This window comes from Lontra canadensis, unplaced genomic scaffold (genome assembly GCF_010015895.1).
Source record: "Lontra canadensis isolate GAN:19392208 unplaced genomic scaffold, GSC_riverotter_1.0 scaffold33, whole genome shotgun sequence".
Taxonomy (NCBI): Eukaryota; Metazoa; Chordata; class Mammalia; order Carnivora; family Mustelidae; genus Lontra; species Lontra canadensis.
The window spans coordinates 12,044,518-12,070,791 of record NW_022631027.1 but is presented as its reverse complement, the minus strand read 5'-3'; the positions used below and the strand labels follow the sequence as shown (position 1 = coordinate 12,070,791).

The 26,274-nt window shown below is 38.7% G+C and overlaps 1 protein-coding gene across 3 annotated transcripts in view; it reads left to right on the top strand.

The window, feature by feature from the left end:
• Positions 1–26,274, top strand: part of PLPPR5 (phospholipid phosphatase related 5) — a 118,937-nt gene that overhangs the window by 66,627 nt on the left and 26,036 nt on the right. For 2 of the 3 annotated variants that reach the window (XM_032867200.1, XM_032867201.1), the window contains 2 exons: positions 12,119–12,295; positions 20,492–20,626. In XM_032867200.1, coding sequence (XP_032723091.1) covers positions 12,119–12,295; positions 20,492–20,626 — 312 coding nt within the window. The remainder of the gene's footprint in view (positions 1–12,118; positions 12,296–20,491; positions 20,627–26,274) is intronic. The other variant, XM_032867199.1, reaches the window with a different exon arrangement.

Genomic DNA, 26,274 nt, shown 5'->3' with positions numbered 1-26,274 from the left:
GGTGTCCTGTAATGAGAAGTACATGCATCACTTTAACTTTCCAAAATCTGAAAATATTCTGAATTCTGGAATACTTCACAGCAATAAAGGATCGCATCGCTACTTTTTACATTTGACCAATGATGAAACTAAGGCTCAGAGGGGATATGTCACTCACCAGTGTCAGATCTCCAGTCTACTGGACAGTCTTCTAGGACTAGAAGTCAGATGCTCTGAGTCTACCCGAGGCATGACCCCCTCACTATGGCCACCAAATGCAGATGCTTCCTGCAAGGTGAAGATAGGAAAGAAAGTAGATTCTTTTACAAGAGCCATTAATTTTTCAGAAAACCAATAGTATTCTGAGAAAGAGCTTCTTAGACATTATTTCTGAAATATAAAAACTACTACATACTTCAAAAAATAGCTAAAATACATACGAGGTATAAAAAACACAGAGTTAGATTATTTATAGAATCATATTTGTGGAATTTGTATATTTTTTTCCTAGTTAGATGTTATCAGTGTAGTATAGACACAAATCTAGGTTCAAAAGCAGTATGTTCATTTATTCATTCAGTGCTTCCTATATTCCCAAGTCGTCTTATGTACCCAGCCCCTGTGCTGATGTGCACGTTAGCAGCTGCGTCATACATGGAGTTTCAGTACCTATGTCAGCCTTCAAAAGTCTGTTTAACTCATTAATGTACTTAGCATATAGTGCTAATAGTCCTGTAGGACTGCCATGGAGCACACTTTTCATGAGAAAACAGGTAAAGTATTTTGATTGTTGGTGTATATGTGAACATCATTGCCCCTCCAGGTGGGTAGCTAGATTTTCTCACTGGAGACTTTTCTGCCAATTGAGTCTTGGGACCAGTTATGCTTTGTTCCTTACTCACCTTACTTTCCACCACAACCAGTCTCCACTCAGTTCAGACTCATCCATTCAAATGCACATGTATGTGCACACACACACACACACAAACATACACACACACATCTTATTAACTAATGGGTCTTACGAAATCAACTTCCTAATTATTTATCTAATCTGTTCATAACTGCAGTTCAGGACATGACCACCCAACACCTGGAACCACTTCAGCCAAAGTGACACTTTAAAACTCAAATCTGCTGCTGTCATTTCCTCCAGTCCCCGTAAGGGCTCTCCATTTTCCTTTTCCTAAAAATCCAAACTCCCTCACTTGACCCACAAATCCTTTGGTAACCTGGCCCCTGTTAACCTCTTTATCTTAATTTTCTGCCACTCCCCTCTCGGCAGTCCCTCCCAGGGCTCCCCCACACCCCCACCCACACAGCCTTCTGTCTGACACTTGGAGTTATTTTCAGTTCCTCCCATGTCTCCTTTGTACATGCTCTCACCTCTGTTCAAAGAATTCCTCGAGCCTCACCTGCCCTCCACAGACTGAGGCAGAGACCTCTGTATTCATACAGTCTGTGGCAGTCAGAGCACGGACTTCATAGTTAGGCTGCTTGAGTTCAGAATCCTGCTTCATTACTAGTAGCCCTAAGTCCATGGACAAGTTACTTAACCTTCTATGTCTTTCTTACCTGTCCTGTTAAGTTCCCATGCCATGGGATTATTTAGGTTACATAATTACACATACAGCACTTGGCGTAGTCTTGGATGCACGGTAAGTACTCAGTAAATTTTAACTTGCATTTTGATTAAGTAGCTATTGAGAGTGAATCATGCCAGCCACTGAGGTGACAAAGAAGAAAAGGTATTTCTATCTTTCATAAACTAGCAAAAGAGAAAAAGATATATTGTTTCAAAACAAAAATGATGTCATTTCCCAATACTTATTATGAGACCAAATGCTGAGTAGCAAAATGAACAAGAGATCATTCCCCCAACAACTGGGATGGATGTTGAGAATGTGATTTGAGATACAGAGCAGGCACCTGGGAGAGAAGGATCTTTTGACATCTGACAACTTGTTTGCCCCAAACCCAGAATGTCTTGGAATGAAGGGTAGAAGCTGGAGGGTGTGGGAGAAAAGTGGCCAAACACTGGGGCTCATGCTTTCCACTTTCCTTCTGCGTCTTGAGGGGTAGTGAGGTGAAAGCTGAAAATTAGGTTAGAGTACAATGCGGGGTGAATCTAGGCAGCTTTTTTAGTTAAATGAAAATTGAGGGAGTGGGGGAGGGAAATCTCCAACCCTGAAACAGGGGAGAGAAGGGACCTCCTGAGACCCCCAGATGACTAACCAAGAAATCTCCCCACCCCTGTGATTTAGTCCCAGATGAGCATTAGGAATGAGGTCAGCGATATCCTATGAGCATGCTGTTCAATACCTCAAGCTGTGGTTAATATTTCTGATATTTATTTATGATGTTTACTGAAATTAGTGTAAAATTGATGAAGTATTTTGCTGCCAGTTGCAAACCTATATGTATATATATTCTTAGTTCACTTATGGCCACAGTGACTACTACGAGACTCTGTGTATGTTATGTGTGTGTGTGCCCTGGGACACACGTTTCTCTTCCTCATTGTGATAGGGCATTGATCGTTTTAAGCTATGAGTTCTTCCTGTTATTGAATAATTTAAGGTGATATCTGAAGATGTGAACCCAGTTCTTAATATTTAAAATCTTTCTGATTCTATGTTATATGGAGATGTATAGTGCATATCTTACAGAGATCATGTCTGCGATTAATTACATGCTCATTAATTATAGTTTCTTTCCTGAACTGAGGTAAGTCTGAGGGAAAATATGAATCCCCCTTATCCACAAATTCAAACAGTTTTGAGGATTAGGCAGAGATAGTTGAGATGTGCTTTTGCCATTTTACCACTGATTTCTTGTCCCTGACATTTAACTTGGGTATTTTAATAGCTTTGCGTGTTGTATTTTCTTCGTTTGCCTTTAAGTTAAGCTAAAACTGATTCCTAAATTCATCTAGCAGTCAAATGCACATTTGTGTAGTATTTAAAGATCTCCAGATCCATCTTTTACATATTAATTTTAGTTCCTTACTTGTTAATCAGCAAACTTTAAATCTTAGATATGACAGAGTTCTTAAAATCATAGGAATCAAGTATCTTTTGCTTGCATGTAACTCTTCAACCGGCACATAGTTTTTCTTTTCCTTGTATCACAATCAGAAAAAAAGATAACCGCTTATCTTTTTTTTTTTTAATAACAGCCTATCTTTATCTAAATATTATTTTACTTTTTATCTGGTGTATGGAAAACAAATGTTAAGTGGTGACTGTGTGTGGTTCTTGATTTTAGACCGAGAAAATGTCAAGTCAAAGTGTTTTTATTTTGCTAGCTGAGAGATGAAGGGCCACGCATATAATGCATTTCTCGGGATGTGGGGGGGGGTCCCACTGGAGAGAAATGGGCTCCATGTTCAATCAGCCACGGCTGCACTTCAGGGATAAGGTAAATGTGTCAGTGATGAAGGAGCTGTTATTTACAACCAAACCATCAATTGGCCATTGTGCTGAGGGCAGCTGAGTCACTGAGCATATTCAGATCTTAACTGCACCTACCAGCTGGTCCTGAACACTGAGGGTGTTGTTACTCACATCACATTTGTGACTCCCTAATGTTGCCCATTCAAGGACATCAACTACATGATAAATTCTGTGTTCATGATTATGTAATCTTTTGTTAGGGACCCACTAAGTATATTGTAAGGAAATGGATGACTTCCCTTCATTTTTTAGCTACAATATGCTTAAGGACCTTTATCCCCATGCCCACATGCTAGGCAACTGATTTTATTAGTTCTCCCAGGAAATACATAGTTTTAATCTAAATAATCTCTTTTTAATCCCTTAGGTGGATTCAAGTAACAAAATAAACAAAAATCTTCCTGGTGCCAAAATTTGCATTCCTTGTGTAATTTCTTAAGCCAAATCCCACAGACTATTATTGCCGTTTTAATTTTATAAATGTTACAAAAATAAGACGCAGATAAGTAATTTGGCTAAAGTCTCAGAACTAATGAAAGGTGGGTTGACATTTTAACCCAGAATATTAAACTCTTATTTTGAGCTTTTCCTCTTGGTTTCCAGTAACTACATGCGGAATCTCCTGAGCACCTAATGACTGTCAGTAAAAGACAAAACAAATGTTTAACTTTGATGAAGTCAAAGGTTGAAAAGTAGATGTTATGATCATTAGAACCTGAAAAAAGTAGACTGACTCTGAAAATTCAAAATAAGTCCAAAATATCACTTTATCACATTATGTGTTACTTAAACTGTAATGTGAATAGATGTAAAAGATAAATATAGATATAAAGATATAGATAACTATTGTCTGATAAAGCCCAGGTACCCTAAAAAATGCTTTTAGGTTCAATGCCCAACTCCAACCAATATAATAATTAAATAACAAAATAGCAATAAATGGTGAAATGCGTGCAGTTTTTTTCCAATTAACTGATATATTTTTCATTCCCTTTCTATCATGATGCTCTTATTTAGGTCAGCATTACCAAATAGATTATTTAGATTATCCAATAGAAACATAAAATGAGCCACATATATGATTTTTTAATTTTTCAGTAGTCACATTAAAGAAGCTTAAAAAATGGTGAGATTAATTTTAAAATCTATTTCATATGACTGAATATATCTAGAATATTACCAATTCAACATGTATCAACATAAAATTATTAATTTTGCATTCCTTTCTTGGCAAAGTTTTGAAATCCAGTGTGTTTATTTGACACTTGCATTACATCTCAGATGGGAACTAAATTTTCATCTGAAATACTTTATCTGTATTTAGGTTTCATAGAATTCACAGTGTAAAAACTAGACACACATACCTAATTTGTTCCAAACATATTTAAAATGTTTCTAATAATCAAACACTAGTTTTGAAATTTGAATTAACTAAAGTTAACTAAAATTAAAAAATTGAATCCCTTGTTTCCACTAACTACATTTCAAATGGTCAGTTGCTGTACTAGCTAGTGGCTACCATTGGACAACATAGCTCTAGGATTTCTCATCTGTTATTCATTTGCCTTAGAGAAGGGTGGTCCATAAAAGAAGGGCTGACATCTCTCCATCTCCCTTTCCCCCAGTTCCTGGCAACCACCACTCTCTATTCTCTGCTTCTGTGAATTTGACTATTTTAGATTCCACATAGAGAGATCATGCAGTATTTTCTTTCTGTGCCTGGATATTTCACTTACCATAATGTCCTTCAGGTTCATCCATGTTGTCAAAAATAGTAGGATTTCCTTTTTTTTTTTTTTTTAAAGGCAGAATAGTATTCCATTGTATATGTAGTATATTTACCTCACAGAGACTTAATGTTCCACAATGTGACTATAGTTAACAGTACTGTATTGCATACTTAAAACTTGTTAAGAGAGCAGGTGTATCCTAAATGGTCTCACACATATACACACAAAATGATAACTCTGTGAAGAAATGGATATATTAATTAGTTTGATTGTGGTGATTACTTAACAATATATATACATATCAAAATTATTATTTGCAAATTATACCTCAGTCAAGGGTAGGTAGGAAAGAGATGAGCCAGTATCTATCAAAAAAGAAGACACTATTTAGTTTTAATAATCAAATCTCTTTTTGTCAAAAGAGAACGGGAATTTCTAAATCCCAAAACTACCTTTACGTACCAAAAGCAAAAGTTAAAGATTTGACTATCATGAGCCAGTAACACAGAGAACACAAGATCTAATGTAAGAGGTGGAACCATCAACCTAAGGGAGGAGAAGGTGCATTTCTGGGTCTAGGAAGTGGGAAGATTGGAGGAGAGCAAAGACCAGAATGGCAGATGTGATCATCTGACTGAGCACCCTGAGTTAGGATCTCTGAGAAGGAAATTAGTCACCAGATAATAGAAACTGCAAAGTTGAAGAGAAAGCAGAAGATAAATGGTCTTTACGTCATTTCTGTCTTGCAATTGGAAGAATTCAACCTCAGGGCACCCCAAGAGCAGGTAGGGCAGGCAGCAGAGATGAGTATAATGGGAACCAGGGGACCCTACTGCAGAGCTGGAAAGAACAGGTAGCGCACCTGGGGCTGGCAGGAAGATGTGCGGGAGATTCACAGGAATTTTATAGCATGTGAGCCTAGATGGAACAAGTCAGCATTGGGTTCACAAGGACATTAAACAGTGATTGTCAGCAGAGCACCCAGGGGAGACCACGTGGGAGAAGCACAGGGCTGTGGAAGCCAGCAGAAATGAAGAGGCCACACTGTAAGACAGACCTATGGCTGCTCTGAGGTTGCCTCCCCACTTGGGCAGACTGCCAACTGGACTCGAGTGCCATTTTGCCAGAAAGGGAAGAGTGAGAAATTGAGAAAACAACTGATGGTTTATTAAACATTCCTCCCTCCCCTATTCTGTTCCTGTTCAGTCTTGGATGGATGCTCATGATGGAGTTTAGATCAGTTATGGAAAATAAAGTAGCTGCGTGCTTTATACAATCTAGATTGCAGTATATAAAATTTATGACTTCAATATACTACTGTTTATTGCACTCCCCTCTCATAGCCCTGAATTATGTGAACACAAATCTGTCTGGTACAAAGTCTATGGTCTTTCCTCTGTTGTATTACCTCCCATCACCATTCTATTACACACCTTATCAGACACCTTTACATTGCTGTTTGACAAATCTATGAATGTAAATAAGTATGGATACAACAGTAAGACTTTCAGAACACTGTGCAGCTGGCTTAATAAATGAACCTAAAAGATAGTGCTCAGTGTGTCCATACCAACTTGCAAGTAAATCTCTACTAGAGTGCCACGAAGTTCTATCTTTGATGCCGTATAGAGCTAACAAGAAGCTCAGAGAAAGAACAAAGATAATAGATGTCATCATAAAAGTTCAAAATGGTGTTGGCAGGGTGAAATATTAATTTGAAAACAATTAAGAAGTTTGATTTTTTGAGTAATCCTGGGAGTCCAAAGTAGGGGAACTTGCTAGGGCATCACTCCATGAGAGGAAGTCACAAACACTCTGACCAGTACTACTATATAGTTATTGAAAAACAAAAACCAAAAACCCTATTCCTTCTTTAGGCTGTATTGATCAAAATAGTCAAAACCTGGAAATCAGCTTAAAGATGATCCATTCCTAACCAAATTACAATATACAGTTCCATGAGTAAGACCATAAGGTGCAATCCAGAAAAGTAAGTTATACCCTGACCTGGTCAGGAGATATGCACCCCTGACCATATCTCTGTTTTGGACTCTACATTTTGGGAGGAGGACTACAGTATGTCAAAAGCACCAGAATGACGTGTTACTGAGAGATCTGGCCACTGAGTTATTTCCATACTGATGGGTAGAATTGAGGTAATTTTGTCTGTAGGAAAGAAGAGGCAAAGGGTAAGAGTAGAGGGCAACAAACAGACTGCAAATAATTAGTGGCTGTCTTTAGAGAACTTAGAAGAAAGAAAACAAAAGCTGCAAAATGGCATAAGGAAAAGGCGAAAGGAGCCTAGAAACAAGAGAAGGAACCAAGTTCTCCCCATGCTCGGCCATGATGCCATCACATACCTAATGATCCCCACTCACCAGGTGCCATCTTCATGATCATGCAGCACCGTAGGTCCTGGACTTCCGTGTTCTTCGGCCTGGCGCTGACTTAACCTTTGCAGTTACAAGGCACTTACTGTGGGCCAAGCTCTGTACTGAGAACTTCCCCTATATTGTGTCTTTAGTCCTTCCAGTACTATGCGATGATGCTTTCGTGATCATTTACATTTTATACATTAGGAGACCGAGGCTTAAACATTGGATAACTTGTCTACATGAGCGGCAGAGCTAAGAACTAAACCAGGTCTTACTGATTGCAAAGTGGATGCGCTAATCCCTAGGCCACAGTTACCTCCTCCATTGGACCAGTTTTACAAATCCCAGAATGTTTCATTATTCACACGCTGAGCCCATATTGATTGAAGGTAGTGGTTTTCTTTTAACACCATGACAGATTACCACAAACCTGGTGGCTTAAAATAACCCAAGTTTACTATCTTGCAGTTCTGCTGTTCTGAAATCCAACATGGGTCTCACTAGGATAAAATCAAGGGTCAGTCCAGTTACATCCCTTCTGAAGGCTCTAGGGGAGAATTCATTCTTGGATTTTTGCAGCTTCTAGAGTCTGTGTGAATTCTTTGGCTTGTGGCACCCTTCTTCTGTTTCATAGGATTGGTGCATGGGCATCGTTTGGGAGCTGTGTTCTTCCCATCATAGGTGCCTGCCCTGTACCAGGTATTGCTCCAGGTACTGTGAGATAGACACGGAGGAGAAAGACAATAGCAGGTAAACAAATACATATGCCAGACAATTTGTGTGGCAAAAACATAAAACAATATAATCATTGTTATATGATTATAACTATATATATATATATATAATAATATATATATGCCGCAGGAAAAGCATTTGACAGAATTCAGTAGTCATTCCCCCACCACTTCCTTTTGCTGGGAACTCTCAGACTCCTTTTCCTGGATCTCACTTTAGATGTCTCCTCTTGGAGAAGCAGTTTCAGGTGTATAGTAAGTGCTTAACAAATACAAATATTTGTTTTTATTTTTATTTACTTATATAATTAGTGTTTTAAAATCATACGGTGCTTTCTCAACTTACCCATCAGATGGATGTTTATTATCACAGGTGAATCACTTCACGCTTCTGAATAATATGGGCCTGGTGATTACACTTTAGTAAAAACAAACAAGTAAGCAAAACCCCTTTATGTGTATGTTAGTTACTGTATATATTTGTATAAACAAGGAGAGAAGTGTAGAAGAATATATACCAGACAGTTAGTGGACAGCGGCCAATCAGCTTTGGTTTCTGCATCTTTGTGCTGATAAATGCTCACGGAATGGGTGGACAGGGACCGCTAACAAAGGTTAAATAATGAGAGGGTTCTGGAAGGTAGTGAGCACCCACTGACCCTTGAGGACTGAGTGGATATGATCTTGCTCAAATCATACACTCTTCTGTTTGTTTTAGTTTAGCTACATTTTGACATCTGGTTAACCTAGATGGTTTCATAAGTGAATTAAAAACCAAGGGAGCATAAATAATCAATTTCTGTACTGTATCCAACTTGCTTAATAGATTCTTGTGCCGTAATTTCCTCTCCTGCAAATTAGGAATAATAGACTTTCTGTAAGAATAACACAATTAGACTGGTTAAAAGGCACTTATATTCATAAAGTACCCAAGAGTTGTCGAGTATAAGTGAAAACTCTCAAATGTTTCTTTTGTGACATCCATGCAAACTGATTATGCTCTAGAAAAATATATTACAAAACATGGTATGATCCACCTTAAAGTCAAATGTATTTGAACAAATGTCACTCTTTTCCCATAACCCTTAAAATTCAATCATCTTCCTTTCTGGGTCTGGACATTAAGTGGTGATCTGGTGAAGGAAGAGCCAAATCCCAGGCTATTCCTCAGACAGAAGCTTTTTCATGAGTCTGCACTATAGCCAGACTACATCTTTGGAGTCCTTATAACCAATGTTTGGGTCATTAGTGCAACTGGAGCAAACATTCAAAAGAAACCTCAGAGTCATCACCCAAGCTTATAGATTACTCTAAGTCTATACAACTGGGACAAGTATCTGAGATGCCCTTTGAGGATGAGGGGGGAAGACAAATGCTTTCCAAAACCAGATAGATTCTGTGAGAAATTGTCTACACAGAGAGAGACCATACTTCGTTACTTCTTGTTTCTCCCTAATAGCAGAGAATAAATGTGGCTTCACCCTATGATATTACGGCAGCCTTGTTTCTCCTCTGATTTCAACTCTTTTGTATTCACTGATACTCAGCTTGTGTCCATTGGCCGTTTCCTCCATGCAAGAAATCAGTGAAGAAAGAGGAGAGATTAAGAGGTGCTTTACTTCTCATTTACATCTTTCCATTTTCAACAGTACCACTCCCAAAAGCCAAATTGTGTTTTCTTCATAATGAGCTTTACCTTGATTCAGTTTTTTTCATCTACAAAATGAAGGTAATGATGAGATCTGACTTATATGGCTATTTGGAGACTTTAATAAGGTAATTAACATAAGATACTTAGAACATTGCCTTGAACAGCGATCACTCACTAAATCATAGCTATAATGAATATTAGTAATATTAATACTCTTCAATTATCATCCCACATTTATTTTCTCTTAATAAGGACAGGGTATGTTTAGAGTTCTGACAGATGTGAAGAAATGCAAAAGCCAGAATTAATCAATGTTATAGCTCTGTTAAAGAAAACCTCACGAGCAGCCCCAATTTCACTCCCTATTCATAGGCACTAGTCAGATAAGGAATTACTCCATTACATGCATCCGTGACAACCTGAAATGGTGTGATATCCCTGCCTTGTTATTCGTGTGGGCAGAGCTCTTTAACACCTTCTCTCAGAATGGCAGAAACATCATTTTCTCTCTCTCATCATTTCTTGTTTCCCCCTCATGTCTACTTATCCTTCGTCACTGAAATTATTCAGCTCTGCCACGCCCAGGCTTAGAGTACCCAGACCCAGCTCCGAAGGTCACAGGCCAAAGGTGAAACAATTCAGCTTCCCGCCCCCCACCCTAGATTGTTGGGACATGAGAGAGATGGCAAAGGGCTAGAACTTGGATAGATAGAAGCCTTGTATCACATGGGCTGTTTAAATATTCATGCATCCTCTTCTGGCAGCTAACAGGGCTGCAGACTTGGCCCAGGAGGGAAAAAGGGTGTGGGGGCACCTGGGTGGCTCAGTGGGTTAAGCCTCTGCCTTCGGCTCAGGTCATGATCCCAGGGTCCTGGGATCGAGCCCCGCATCGGGCTCTCTGCTCAGCAGGGAGCCTGCTTCCCCCTCTCTCTCTGCCTGCCTCTCTGCCTCCTTGTGATCTCTGCCTGTCAAATAAATAAAATCTTTTAAAAAATTAAAAAGAAAAAAGTGTGTGTGTAGCGGGGTTAGGGATGTGGAGATAATTACTAAATTTCATAGCATTCTGAAATGGCTGCTGTGAAGGAAAAACTTGAGTGCCGATTTTTGGTTTAATCTCTCAGGCAATTTTTTTTTTTTTAATTCAACACAGTGCAATAGGCAAGTGATTAAATGCATTTTTAAGTATTTTTTCAGAGCGTGTCATCAGCATTAGATACCCACTGACATTAATACCGTAAAAATGTATTGGACTGTCAAAGCCACCTCCTTTATAATTACTTTACTAATGACTTGATATATTAGCTGACACATTCCCCTTGCAGTCAACAGCTTTGCTTATGTATAACACAAGTTTAAATTATCAACAACTGAGCAATAGAATAAATCAGAGTGGAAGAAAGACCAAATTATTTTTGAGCATGGTGGCTCCCTGGGTGGGGACATTTCATTTAGGCAATCGGTGGGCACTATATCTTCTTCATTAGCATATGTGAAGACACCAAAAATGTAGGTATCTGTTCATTGTTTGTTTTAAGGAGACATTTTCCCCGATTGTTGTTAAGTTTTTTTGTTGTCCTAATTCTGGCTGATAAAATCTAATTAAGACAAAGTAATTTCACAATTTCTGAAACAACATAAAAGCAAACCTTGTCACTGCACTTAACCTCAAATTCTTTCTTCAAAGTACTGTCTGTTCAGTGAAAATCAACTTTTTATTTTTTACAGCTATAGTCACAAGTTCTGACCTATCAATTCTCCATCCTCCCAATATGGCATACAAAAATGCAAGCATTCAAAATACACCTTCATCAGTTTGCCCCTTCTAACAGTAGTGATCTAAGATGTCAATTCAGATAAAGCAATAGGTACATTAATAGTTAAATATTAATAGTTCAGTAGGTACATTAAAAGTTAAAAAATCACTCGGAATGTCAGTGCTCAGTGTTTCTAGGTGATTTATATTAAAAGAATTGGCCATTAGTAAATATCAGGTAAGTAAAATTAAATAATCACCTTTTAAAAATTCTACTTCTAAGAAAGTTCCTTCAAAAAAATTCATAACTGCAGTTAATTATTTGAATCCTGTAGGCATAGATATGTCTATAAATATATGTGTATACAATATACAAGTATATCAGGTATATATTAAGAAAATACCTTCATGAAAAGTTGTATTTTTCATTTAATGTTTCAGATGTACATTACCAACACAATCAAAGCCAAAGGAACAAGACTTGCTAAGCCCGTTTTATGTTTGGGCTTAATGTGTTTGGCCTTTCTTACTGGACTCAACAGAGTAGCAGAATATCGAAATCATTGGTCAGATGTGATAGCAGGCTTTCTGGTTGGAATATCTATAGCAGTATTTCTGGTAAGTACAAATTTATTTGGATTTCGCTACATTTTTAATTAACTTCTATAATCACCGATGAGAATACAAGTGTGAATTGCCAGGTTTCCCTAAATGTGGTGTGTCAAATGATAATATGTACATTTTAAGTCATTCATTTCTTTCTCCTTTTTCATTTATTCTGCCTAAAGTCAAATTTGGGGGTGAAAAATATGTAAATTCTACACTTAAAGGTGAACAAAATATTTTCATATTAAATGGAAATGGGCAAAACCACTCAGTTTTCCTTGGCTGGTTTTTAAGACTGAGTAAGTTGGATATTTTAAAAATTTCCTGGGGTCACTTTTCATGACAGAGTATCTAGAGCATCCCAGATTATCCCAGTGCCTCAGCGTAATACCCTCCATGAACTGCCATGTCACCGTGCTTTGAGAGATGAACTCGTTCCCTTTAGTAACTAAGACTCCATGGATGGTTTCCAAGACAATACCACCTCAAGTCAGATTTTGCCAGGAGATGAAGAGCATTCGTAGTGATTTCTAATGAAGTGAGCATGCTGTCTCTATCCCTTTTATAAGATATCCTTGGAATATTACTACAGGTTTTGATTGTTGGAAAATATATTTTAGCCTGGCTTTAGAAATAATCAGTCCATTATAAGTATGAGTACATAACATTTAACCCAGATGGAAAATGTGTAAACTATACATCAAAACATATTTTGGCTTTGACACATTATAATAGGAAAAAACACTTTATTTCCATTTTGATTACATTTAAATTGCTTCTCATGTTAACTTCCCTTCTTCTGCTCCTTTCCCTAGTTCCTAACCAGTAAGCAAAAACTTGTATGAACCTTTCCAGCTAACAATTTGTGTGCCAGGCATTTTAAACAGGCTCTGTTTTGTAGAACCTCCAGTGGTAGGGTGCTGACTATGACCTCATCCCTGCCCCAGGCTCTGTGCTGCTTTTCTTCCTAATGTCACTCCCTCTGGTTTGCTAGATGCCTGGGAGACTTAGGCTTACCCCCACCTCTCTCCCACAGATATCTTATGGCCCCAGGAAAACCAGGGCCCAGACTCGGGCCAGAGCCTTTTCCTTTGTTTCACTTACCGCAGATGAAGCAGATCGAAACATTTAAAACAAAACAAAACAAGACAAACACCTTACATCAACCCTAAGAGAAGAACTCCCAAAAGTTAAAATTTCAAAGCACTAGTGTCAGATGTAACTAGGTTTCAGCTGCATGGGTCCAGAACCCCTTCACTGGCGTCTGCCTCATCAGTCTTCCTACTCATCATCCTGTGGCTGTTACCGACTTGTCTTCACTTCCCGTGAACATCATGACCCCCTGCAAGACCAAATCTAGAACGCTAGTCTCCTCCGCGTCACTTCCTCATCCAAGAACCAGGTAGTGAAGGAGTGGGACCATGGTTTCCCCTTGGGCTGGAGCCCCTCCGATTGCATATATTCAGAACACTCCACAGTGGCCCCTCAGACATTCTCATACACCTGGAAAATGACCTTATGAAAGGTCCCATGAAGATAATGCCTTAACTGTAATAACTCAACAAACATTCGTGCACTCATGCATGACCATTTCTGAGTGTGAGTGCCTGCAGGTTCCAGGCACTGTGCCAAGGACTGGGGGTGCGAGGAGGCTCAGATAAACATGATCTGTCTCCTGTGGGAGTTACAGCCTGGTTCAGGGGTCAGACAATAATAGGTTATTCCCTCCACGAGTCCATTCCTCTCTTCCTTCGTGACAGAAACATTTACTGAGCCCCTGTTAGAATCCAGGCACGGTGCTTGGTGCTGGGGATTAAATAACATGAAAAAGACACAGTCCATCTACTTAAATAGGTCACAAGATAGAAAGAGTTTTATAGAAGGTTAAATGTAATGATATCAGTTCATAGACTCAGGAGATCCTGTTGGGATTAGGGACAGTCAGAAAGGGGATACATAAACTTGAAAGGTTTGTAAGGCAGGAAGGTCTAAGGTGGGGGCATAAGGAATGAGGAGCAAAGAGCACAGTGTGCAGAAGCAATATAAAATGCTTCATTAAGTAGGCGTTTATGGAGCCCTTAGTGTATTGTAGGCTTGGGCACAGCATGCACACGTGGAGGAGTAGCATTGTGGAATGGCACGAGTCATCCAGCGTGAGTGACGAGTGGGAAGTAGAAGAACACAGGGGTAATTATCCTGAATGGCCTTGTAGCTTACAATGATCTGAGCTTTTTTCTTTGCAATGCCAGGGATCTGAGAGCCCTTGTCAGACTTCAAGTGAGTTAAAGCTGGTTGAATCTCAGCTTCTTTATTTACTCAGTGCATGCCATTATGCAGTTTACCTCATTTGGGCCATTACCAATGTACCTTCCCGAGCCTCAGATTCTTCCTCGTTAAATGAGGCTAATAACAGCCTCCTTAAAAGCTTCTAAGGACTTAAAAGTTTAAATGAAATGGTGTATGTTCAACAAATGGACACGTGGATGACTGAAGGTTTGCTTCCTTTCAGCCCCTTTACTCTATGATACAATCTGTGTTTTGAAAATAGGTTTGCTGGAAAGTGAAACTCCAGGTGAGGATAGAGGGGGCAAGTTGTGCAGAACGAGAGAAATAAGATGGCCCAAATCAGGCCTCCATGGGCACAAACAGAAGGGAGGATATCCGGGAGGTTTGTGGAGATGGAAGGTTTGGAGTTTGATGGCACACTGGGGATGACAGGCGAAGGAGGGGGAGCAATCCATGATGGTTCCCGGGCTTCTCATTTGGGCAAGGAGGATGTTTATTCTGAGCAGCAACTCTGACTCTGGCTGGCAGTATCCTGGGGTGTCTCCCAGTTATCTTGCACCATGTGCAGAACTCTGAAATGGTTCCAGAATAAGATGAGCACTAACCTACTCCAAGACTCCATGTCTTGGTTAAAGGCATCCACATCCCCCAGTCACAGATGCTAGACATCTGCCTTTGACTCATTCTTCTTGTTCATTTCCCATACCGGGTGATTCATCTGGTCCCAGCTTATTTCCACTACAAAATGTCTCCTCCTCGTTTCATTTCTTGGCCATTCTGACCAACATGTATACTCTGGGACCGTACTCGATTTTCGAGATCAGTGCTTTTTCTCTTTCTTCTATCTCTGGGTTCCTAACTGCCTTCTCACTTCAGACTCTCCTCCAAATACCTCCCATTCTGCCTCTCTCTTCTTTGGAACATAATCCGCTGCTAATAACAAGACAACAAAACAAAACAAACTTCATTCCTGCTGCATTAAACCCAGATACATCCACTGGGCTTCTGGGATCGTCAGTAATCTGGCTGCACCCTTCGCAGCCAAGTGTATTTTCTCTCCTTGCAGAGGAATCCTATACCACACATCAACCCAATTTCCTTTCCCTCACAGACAGGTTCTGTGCGGACTTTATGTTTGCCCCAGCAGAATGCCCATTCCTCTGTATATTTTAGAGAGCAAAATAGGGGTCTGGGAGCCACATGAACCTAGGTTTGAATCCTGCTTTTGCCACATGCTGGGTATGTGACCTTGAAGAGGTCACTTGGCTTCTCATTTTTTCTAACCTAGGGAGGCCTCCCTTACCTGTATTTAATATGGTTTTCCCTCCCCAAGGAATCCCTTCCTCATTCCCTATTCACTTTTCTCCATAGAATGTTTCAACTTTTAATATACCACATACGATATTTTTGTTTTTATTTATTTATTTATTTATTTATTTATTTATTGCTGTCAAACCCACCAGAATATAAGCTGTGCATGGAGAAGGCATTTATATGTTTTCTTCATGGAATATTCCCAGTAAAAAGTACAGGGTCTGGTAGATAGGTGACTCTAGAGAAATACTTGATGGATGAATAAATGAATGAATGAATGAATGAAGAGTGGAGAACTGTTTTACTACTTCCCAGAGCTCTTTCCAGTTTTAGGTGAAGTCCCATAAGGTAGTAAATACAGTTGAGTGTGTGGTGCAGAGAAGGCGCTGGATATCATGATCCTCACCTTTGACGACTATTCAGATCCTTTTTGCACTTGAGATTTTTCTCAGACAAGTCCCAACTTGCCCAAGAAGTGTCCCTGATTACCTGGTTCTCCCATTTTTCCCGAGTTTCCACTGCCCTCAAAGTTTGGCCTGTTATATTCTAATGAGTAAATCCTGTCCTCTTTACCACACACATCCCATGTACATTTTCTTTAAAGTTAGAGAACAGAATCCCCATGCTTAAGAAAATAGAAACCAAATACTAGTTGAATGATAGTTGTAGATTGGTTAATATTATTCAACAAATATATGCTTAACAATGTATGTTTCAAAGTGTTTCCAAAAAAAGATGCCCAAGGTCTAGTCCAGTAGTTCAAGGTTACTGAGCCGTAGCAAGAATTTGTCATGTTATCATATGTAATAAAATAACAGTAAGAGTTATTGGAGTAGTCTTTACTACATTAACTCAGTTAGTCCTCATAACAGCATGAGGAGTTTTAGTTATTATTGTTCTCATTCTGCAGGTAAAAGAGCAGGTGTAGTTATACTGAGTTGCTTGCTCAAGCTCACGGTGAATAAATCAGGGAGCCTGGCATTAAGGCCCAGCCCTGTTTGACCCCCAGAGCCTATGCACTTAAGCCCAAACAATACACATGTTTTACTTGCTACAAGTGAAGAGTGAAAATGACTACAAATAGATCAGATTAATTTATCATCACCACTGGCAAAAGAGCACAAAAATTATACACGTAATGGTGACTTATTAGTGTCATTTTTGTGGGACGGGGTAGAATTATACACATGAAAGTCATTCATGTAAAAATAGAATGTTTCAGAGGCATGTCACTTTAAATTATATAGGAACATCAGAAAATTTGAGAATTCTTGGCCTGGACACATACTCATTCATTAGTCTATCCATTCACTGTGGCACTGGGAATATAATGGTGAGCAAAAAAAAAAAAAAAAGAGAGAGAAAGAGAGAGACAGCATCTCTGCTTTCATAGCGCTTAAAAGGAAGCTCTCTAAGGAAGAGATTCACATCAACCAAAGTATTATGCTAACAGATATGTAATTTCATTAGAAATAGATGTTTTGGTGAATAGCATCAGGGATTGATGTGATCAAACAAACAAAAACAGCCTGGGGTCAGAGAAAGCCAGTGAAGAAGTGATACTGAGATGAGATATCACAGGTGAGGAGGATACATATGGTGCCCAAAGAGAGTGGAGTTCACTATTCCAAACAAAAGGCAGAAAAAGGGAAGCACAGAGAAGGAAGGCTGCAAAGGTGGGCAGGGTTTCTAGTATTAGAGAAAAGGGGAGCCCAGCCACAATCGTTTGAGGAAGGGTGACATGATGCAATTTGCATTCTGGAAAGATCATTCTTACATCACTATAGAATGGATTGGAGGGAGACTTTAGAGAATGCAGACAAATGGTGGTGATTGCTTAGTCTTTGGAGTTGGTAGTAGAGTTGGAAGAAAGCAGATATGAGAAATCAAAAATTTTAGGACGGAAAATAGAGCAAATTGAGTGACTGGTTGTGTATAGGAAGTATAAAGAATAAATCCAAGTTTTCAGCCTTATGCAATTAGGGGAGAGGACATGTGGGGGCTGTTTTCTTGAAAGGATCCAGAAAAAAACCAAGCTTTATAGCGGGGTCAGGAGATAGGCAGATCTGGGGTTTCACTTTGAACATTTGTTAAATTTTTCCTACCTTTGACAGCCAAAAGAGTGGCCTAACTTGGTAAAATATTGCAACCTCTTCCCTTAAATATTGAGAAAACTCAGACCTGGAGGACAGTCCAAGAACATATAAGACTTGGGATCAAAAACCAAGCCTTTTGCTTTTACCTATGAACATTTTTCTTTTTTCTTTTTTTAAGGTTTTATTTATTTGTTTGAGAGAAAGAGAGATTGAGAGAGAGAGCGCCAGGGGAGGGACAAGCAGACTGCATGTTAAGCATGGAGCCCAAAGCAGGGCTTGATCCCATGACCCTGAGATCATGACCTGAGCTGAACTCAGGAGTCAGACACTTAACTGGCTGAGCCAGCCAGGCACACCCCCCACCGCCTGCCATGAGCATTTTTCTAATAGGAAATCAGTTCCATACTTGTGAATGTTAGCAGGCAAGGCTTGTTAAATATTTGAATATTGTTCTAAGGAAGATTTGGCAATTTCCTCCCTTGTAATTTAAATAATAACAGTAATGAAGAATAATCATTATGCTAATAGATACTATTTAATGAATATCTACTATCTGTTAGGTGTTTAAATAGTTTGCCTATGAATTCTCAACTGCTTCAGTGGTGTTGTCCTAACCCTCAATTAAGGCAAAGAGATAACTGATACAATCTTTCAGAATCCCATATTAACTCTAGATGAACTCTTCTTCATCTCATGACTTCCATACGTCTATGTACGTACATAGTTATTTCATTTCAACAAATTTTTACTTCACAAGAATTTGTCACAATTTTTTCATCTGCCTAAACTTTCCTTAATTTATAGTATTAATGAAAAGGGAAATATGTGTGTATACTTCATGAAGTGATCATGGAAACTGTTTACTTGTTGTTATTGGCTAAAATTCTTGACTATATCCTTTGTACTCTAGGCAGTGGTCAGTTGGCAAACTATAGCCCTTAGGTGGAATTTGGCTTGCTATCTATTTTTTTTTTTTATAAGTTGCATTGGAACACTGACATGCCCATTCATTTACAAATTATCTATGGCTATTTTCACACCAAAATACCAGAATTGAACAGCTGCTGCAGAGACTATATGCCAGCAAAGCCAAAAATATGTACTATGTGCCTCTTATAGCCAAAATGTACTGACCCCTTCTATAGGACAATCACTGTTAGTCTTATGTAGGGTCATCATTTGATGCTAGGTTTATCAAATACCCATCTCTAAGCCTGTACCATCCCTTACTTTAAAGATCTTGATGGCAATGATAAAGTTGATGGGTCAAATTATCAGGCTTTGATCTGTGCTTCTGATCTGTAATTACTCATGGAAATGGAAAGATAATAAGTATTCCACGACTAGAGCAATATTTTCTCTAAGATAAAGTCTCATAGTATGTGTTATTATTTTGCAGATGTATAAATTTTATTTAAAAACTGGAGAATAACCAAGATCTAATTGGCCTTTGAAAATATTCAGTAATGAGCCTTACTAAAGAAAAGGCTTTCCAATGGAGCATTTGTGAAAATCTACAATGTAAATGTGTAATTATATATTAAGCACTTATTCTTTTAAAAAAATGAATGTTAGGTTATAACTGCAAGTAAGTTCTGTATTTTGGCTTGATCATAGACTGTAAATCCAGAAAAAGAAGGCTCAGAATATCTTCTCCACTTCTCCAATATAAGCAAATAATAGCAAGTAATTTTCCTGTGTTGTTTAATTCACTATTTCTTAAAGTAATTATTCACCTGCTTCAGAAGCTTCTGGAATGTATTTCAAAAAAGTGGCAGCTTGTAGGCCCCATCCTTCATCCACAAAATCAGAATCTTTAGGGGAGGGCTTAGGAACATGCATTTTCAACAGTGCTGGGCCTTTATTTTTCTGTAACCTGCAGTATGAGAACCTCTGGCTTAGTTCAAATGCTGTCACCTGTGGGATATAATCAATTGAAACAAGGGTCAATTTCCTTTTGTAAAAGGTCTTTTATTTCGCTGGTAGCCCCAGTAAGCTATTGTTGAAATGCCAAGTATACATGGGATACAATAATAAACAATAAACTAGGTTAATTAAAGGGATGCTACTAAATTGGAAAGTGCCAATTGTAGAGGGTTTATTATGAATATAATGATCTTGAAGCAATGGGAAATAATTAGCATTTAAATTAAGTTGTAGGTTAGCCACATCAGGGAAAGGTTAGCTTGCTACGAATTGTTATAAGGCTATGATGTTATTTAAGGATTGCTTTGAGTATTGACTACAACCTAATTTAATGAAAATTTTGGAATAATGAAATTGTCATCATTAACTAAGCTACACATTATTTGATACACTTTCTCTAACACATTTGCACTGGAATAACTATTAAAATTTATGTAAGATAAACCTGGATGTCAAGTTACATATGTAATACTTAAGTAATTTTAATACTTTATTTCTGTGATTAGATTTATTAAGCTACTTAAAAGGGTCATAGTCACAGGGAGTGTGGCTTTGCTTCAACTGCATTTTTCTCCTGAAATTTTAGGTTGTGTGTGTGGTAAATAATTTCAAAGGAAGACAACCAGAAAATGAACATATACACATGGATAATCTGGCACAGATGCCAATGATCAGCATTCCTCGAGTAGAAAGTCCCTTGGAAAAGGTAACATCTGTACAGGTGATTCATAATTTAAATTCTCAAATGTGATTGTTATCTAGAGCAAATGAATAATCATTCCTGAGAGTTCCTGCACAGTCATGTTTGATTTACTGAAACAAATTTAGAATCTAATGTGGTATTTAGCAAGAATTTAGTCACTAAAGACATCATCTTAGAAAAATGCATTATCACATTGAAAATAATTCTTTGAATACCTCGTGCTAAAAGCTGAATATCTATATATGGAATATGTTCTGTACTTTGCCATAACTTTGAGATAAGGAACATAGTGCAATCATGGTCTCACACATGGGTGAAATCATAAGGTAGTCTTATTTGAGAATACATGCATTTTTTTCATATATATTCCACTTTTCCCATCCTCTATTTATGTGAGAAACTGCTTAGAATAATGCCCAGTACATAATAGGGCTCAATAAATTTTGTTGAACCTCATTATATAAAGATCTGGCAACATGCTCTCCTAATATAAAGATCATGGCAATCGTGCTCTCCTAATCAGGGAGGTCTGAGGATCAGGTTGGGCAGAATGGAGCCAGACCAGGTAGCCCTCTGAATGGCAGGTTAAGACTTCATTGGGCATGACAATGAACACAGAAGCCAGGTATTAACAAAAACTTTTCCTGAGATTTTTTCTCAAACTTATCTTGTGAACTAGAGAGGGTAATATTTCTTAAATGATGATGCAATAATGCCCATTTGTAATTAGTTCAATGATTGCTCAGAGGGTTATTAAAGGCTTCTTATCAGCCCTCTCCATACCCACATTTTAATCAATACGTTAGATGAAGAGATCAATTACATGCTTATCAGGAGCTTAGATGGCATGAATCAGTGAGGGATAATTAATACATTGGTTGAAAGGATAAAAGTTCTTGAGAGATTAGATACAATTAACAACTAGAAATAAAGCAGATGTTCTGGATTTGGATTTAAAAAGGAGTTCATGGAAGATAGGGTACATCTAGGGTAACTACACAAATGAAAATGGATCAGAGGGTAGAATAGGTTACCATCTGGCATGTGTCAATAGCCTGTTACAACTGCCAAGAGTTATATGATCTTAAGTTCCACTTAGGGAGAATAATATCCTGAATGAGGAGATCAATGGTATCCTCTGCTCACACTACCTTGGAACACCATATACTGCCTTTGGTGACATGGTTTTGAGGTGGGCATCGGTAAAATAGTCAGTACTCAAATATTTGTTAAACGCACAAATGAATGTGCCCAGGACAGGGAGTGGACTGAAAATCATGGATTATGAAAAACTGTTGAAGGAATAAAAAATGATTAGAGAGAAAGAAAACTCATGGAAGAAGCAATAACCTTCCATACATATCTGAAGACTGTTGTATGGCAGAGCAATGCGATGTGTTCTAACAGTACCTCGGAGGTTACAATTAGGATAAAAGAAAAGAAGGTGTAAGAGGACAAATAATGTCTAGAAAGAAGGAAAAACTTTCTCAAAATGAGATGCCTTCCTTAGTAGCAATGAAATTTCCTTTTTTTTTTTTTTAAATCCTTTTATTATAAGGATTCAAGAATAGTTAAACTATCACTTAACCATGATACTGTGGAGGGAATTCAAGATTATAGTGAGGAAAGAGGTACTAAATCTTCCTCATAATAATAACAATATTAATAACTGCCATTTAATGTTCATTCAGTATATGTTGAGTGCTATCCAGATTGCTCACATAAATTCCACAAATACACTTCTGTGCTCTGAAAGTGTAACTTTATTCCTTACACCAGTTTTTAAAGCTAGGTGTCATTATAGTGGCAAATGCTGCTCGTAGTCCCCCAATATCCCTTCTCGCCTTCTTCCTTTTAGTAACTGAATCCCCCAATCCAATTTTAGCTACATCCGCCACTGCCCAGCCATAGTCTGTATCTCCCAGTGACCACTGCAGGTAGGCGTGACCATGCAGCGAAGTTTAGACCAATGGGATATAAGCAGAAGTGGTCAGTGCAGCCTCTGGTTCATCCCTTGAGGACTCTTGTCTCTCTGTCCGTCCTCACCCTTCTCATCAAGTGGAAAAGGTATGACTGAAAGCAATCTTTAACTTTTTTAAGCTGATGGATCCACTTTGACAGCCTAAGTTCCTGGATGAGCTCAGGGAGCAGTCCACAGACATGCTCTCGATGGTTCTGAAAAACAAAGAACCTTCTTTCCTCTCTGAACCATTGGATTGTTTTCATCTCCTTTCCACAGTGGCTTCGCTGGTGCCCAATTACACGAAGGGTCTCCATCGTACAGTTAAGAAAACTAAACTTCCAAGTAGTTAAGCAATTTGCGAAAGTGCACATCATCGATAAGCAGCAAAATTATACAATGTGCTATTTCCAGATACGTGTATTTTGTTTAAAACTGAATAATATGTACAAAATTAGATCTTTTTTAACTCAAGAAATAATAGAAAGCAACAGAATTTAGGAAGAGGTATTAGACATATTTTGAAGACGGTGTTCAGGGTAGTAATTAGCCTTCATTTTATGCACCTCTGAGGTTAACTCGAACGATAATCACGGTCTTCTCTTTCTTGACATGTTTATTTGTATAAGCGTTCTTTAGTAGCCTCCCAGCATTGCCAAATATCCTGATATACCATTACATCCTTTTATGTATAAAGTGATTATAAATCCCTGTTGTTGAATTTAGGCAAATTTATTCTTATTTACAATGAGTTTTAAAATATGAAAACAAAGATACTCTATTAGAGGCTCTAGAAAATTTCAGTACATCAATTAATTTCATTAATTGTTTTGTTCATGGCAAATTCATGTGCTGTTTTTACTTTGGTAGTTAGGGAGTAAAATCTGATTCAGTTCTCCCCTTTGCCCATTGAAGGGCGTTGGCACACACCTTGCTGAGTTCCGACTTTGCTCCCTGCTCTTCTCATCCTGTTTTCAGGCAGAACGCTGTCTGCACGGTGCAGGGTCTGCTCCTGCGTCACCCAGACCACACGAAGATCTTGAATCGAGCTACTGGGGACATATCTCGGGCTTCCCTGTGGAGCTCTGTTGCTGAGAGGACATGTACTTGTGCTCATCAGCCAGAAAGGGAGGAAGGCCATCATTTAAAGGAAGCCCACAGTGGCTTTCTCTTTCTTTTGTAACGTGGAGTATTTGGAGTAAATACATTGCTTTTCATCAGAGTTCACAATGGAAAACAAGTGAATGCAAAGTTCTTCCCAGTATTTGATCTTCGTAATTGATCATTGGAGAGTGGTGTTAGTTTCTTGAAACTGGCCCTCAGAGGAGAAAAAGGGAGTCCAGTATGAAAGTCTGGTGTGCAGACCTGGACGGCAGTTTGAGCACCATGATATATCATGCCAAACTATCACTTTCTGCTTGCCAGTTTTGTGTGGAGAAGGCAGAGGGTTTCTTTTAGAAGTTATGTTCTTATATAACCTCCTATGTTCAAAGTACATGTTTCATAAACTGTAAGCTACAGAGTAAATTACAGCATGCCAGCGTTCTTTATTTTTATGCCAGCAATTTATCCCTTAATTATAGGGAGTTTGTCATATAGTTAATTACCATAGTTTATGAGGAAAAGTCATGATTTTTCTGAAAGCTAAGTAAATCTGAACATTCATTACATTTGGTTTTATGAAAAGAATTAATCATCTATGGAAAACTGGCCCATCATATCTCATAGTCCACTAAATATTTAAGTTGCCAGTAACTTCATTACAGCTGTTTGTAATACCAAATCATAAAAGTCTAACTATGTATCAGTAGGGAATGATTAAATAAGTCAATGTTACATTCCTGTAATGGAATCCAGTAATGCGGTGTTTCAGGCCACAGGTTCTGGAAGTAGACTGGCTGAGAATTTGGGACAATTTTGACCTTGGGCAGCTTATTCAAATACTCTGTGAGTTTTCTCAGTCATAGAGTGGATGTTGTGAGAGTTCAATAAGCAGACAGTAAAGCACTCAGTACAGGGTCTGGAACCTGTAAAGCCCTTAAGCGTTGCCAGTCATTATTACCATCGAACAGTTGAAATGGATGGGGTAAATCAAGACATGGAAACTTTTCTAACACATATTGTAAAGGTTTTTTGTTTGTCTTAATTTTATTTATTTATTTGAGAACTAGAGAGAGCTCACCCATGTGCCCATGAGCCAGGGGTGGGGTAGCAGAGGGGGAGGGAGAGGGACAAGTCACAAGCTGACTCTGTACCTGCTGAGCCCTTGAGCTCCTGGATCAAGTCTCGGGACTGGATCCCAGGACCCTGAAATCCTGACCTGAGCCAAAACCAAGAGTCAGGCACTTAACTGCCTGAGCCACCCAGGTGCCCCATAAAGTTGTTTTGCTTTGTTTTGTTTTGTTTAAGTTGATATATATAACGCGTGTGTATGAGGAAGCCAGTTATGCAAATTACCATACAAGATAATTTCTTTCTAGTAAGATAGAAAAGAGCATGTAGATAAGAGAGAAAAAAATAGAGAAATAGATACCAGTTGAAAGCAACGCTTAAACAAACGTAAGGAAGCAACTGAGATAATAGACCAGATTTCTTTTCTTTCTTTCCCTTTCTTTGTTCCTTTGTTCTTTTGTTCTTTCCTCTCTTCCTTCCTTTCTTTTTTTTTTTTTTTAAGATTTTATTTTATTTATTTGACAGAGATCACAAGTAGGCAGAGAGGCAGGCAGAGAGAGGAGGAAGCAGGCTCCCCGCTGAGCAGAGAGCCTGATGCAGGGCTCGATCCCAGCACCCTGGGATCATGACCTGAGCCGAAGGCAGAGGCTTTAACCCACTGAGCCACCCAGGTGCCCCCTTTCTTCCTTTCTTCTGCCCTTTCTTCCTTCCTTCCTTTCCTCTTTCTTTTTTTTTTTCTTTCTTTTTCTTTCTATAATGAGTAATTGCTGAATAACTGTGTAATTACAATTATGCTCTTAGGAGGTTCTAGTTATGCTTCCTCGTATTGGCTACCAGCATGTTTGGGTTTAATAAAGTCCCTTGGGAAGATTCCCTCGGAGTAATGTAAATCCCTGTGCTCCCTCCTTATGAGTCACAAGGATTTAAAAGGATCCTTTTAAGCCTGTTTGGTCTATTTTTCACTGCTGAACTGAGCATGGGGACCTTTGCTGTGGCTCCCATGCCTTCATGGCCTCATGCCCAGGGTCCAGCTTCCCTTGGCACACCTGCAGCCATCCCCATTCCGGGTCCCATCTGTCCTAAGAACCTGCACACAAGCCTTATGCAGGTGCCTCTTACTTATAGGATCCATAAAGTTCCCACTCCACAAAGGCCCCAGGGAACCAGCTTTCTTCATAGATTACACCACTTCTTTTCAGACTCATCCTTTTCTGGTTCCTGCCTTCAAGGACCCATGTATCCCAGACAAAATCTTTGGTGGCACTGGCTTCGGAATGGCTCCAAATACACAAAGATACTATTAACTACTCTTGGGAGTCCAAGAAACAAAAGTCTGACTCTCCTTCTGGGAAGTGGAAATGGAGACATTTTCATATTCATTAACTTCAGTTCCTTATATTAGCAAGAGTAAAGTAAGAATTAATATCTTCATAGCTGTGTCATAAAGAGTAAAAACTAGATAGAGTAAAATTTTAGTCATTTCTACTAAATATCATACAAATTGATCGTGTTTGAAAGATGTCCCCAAAGGACA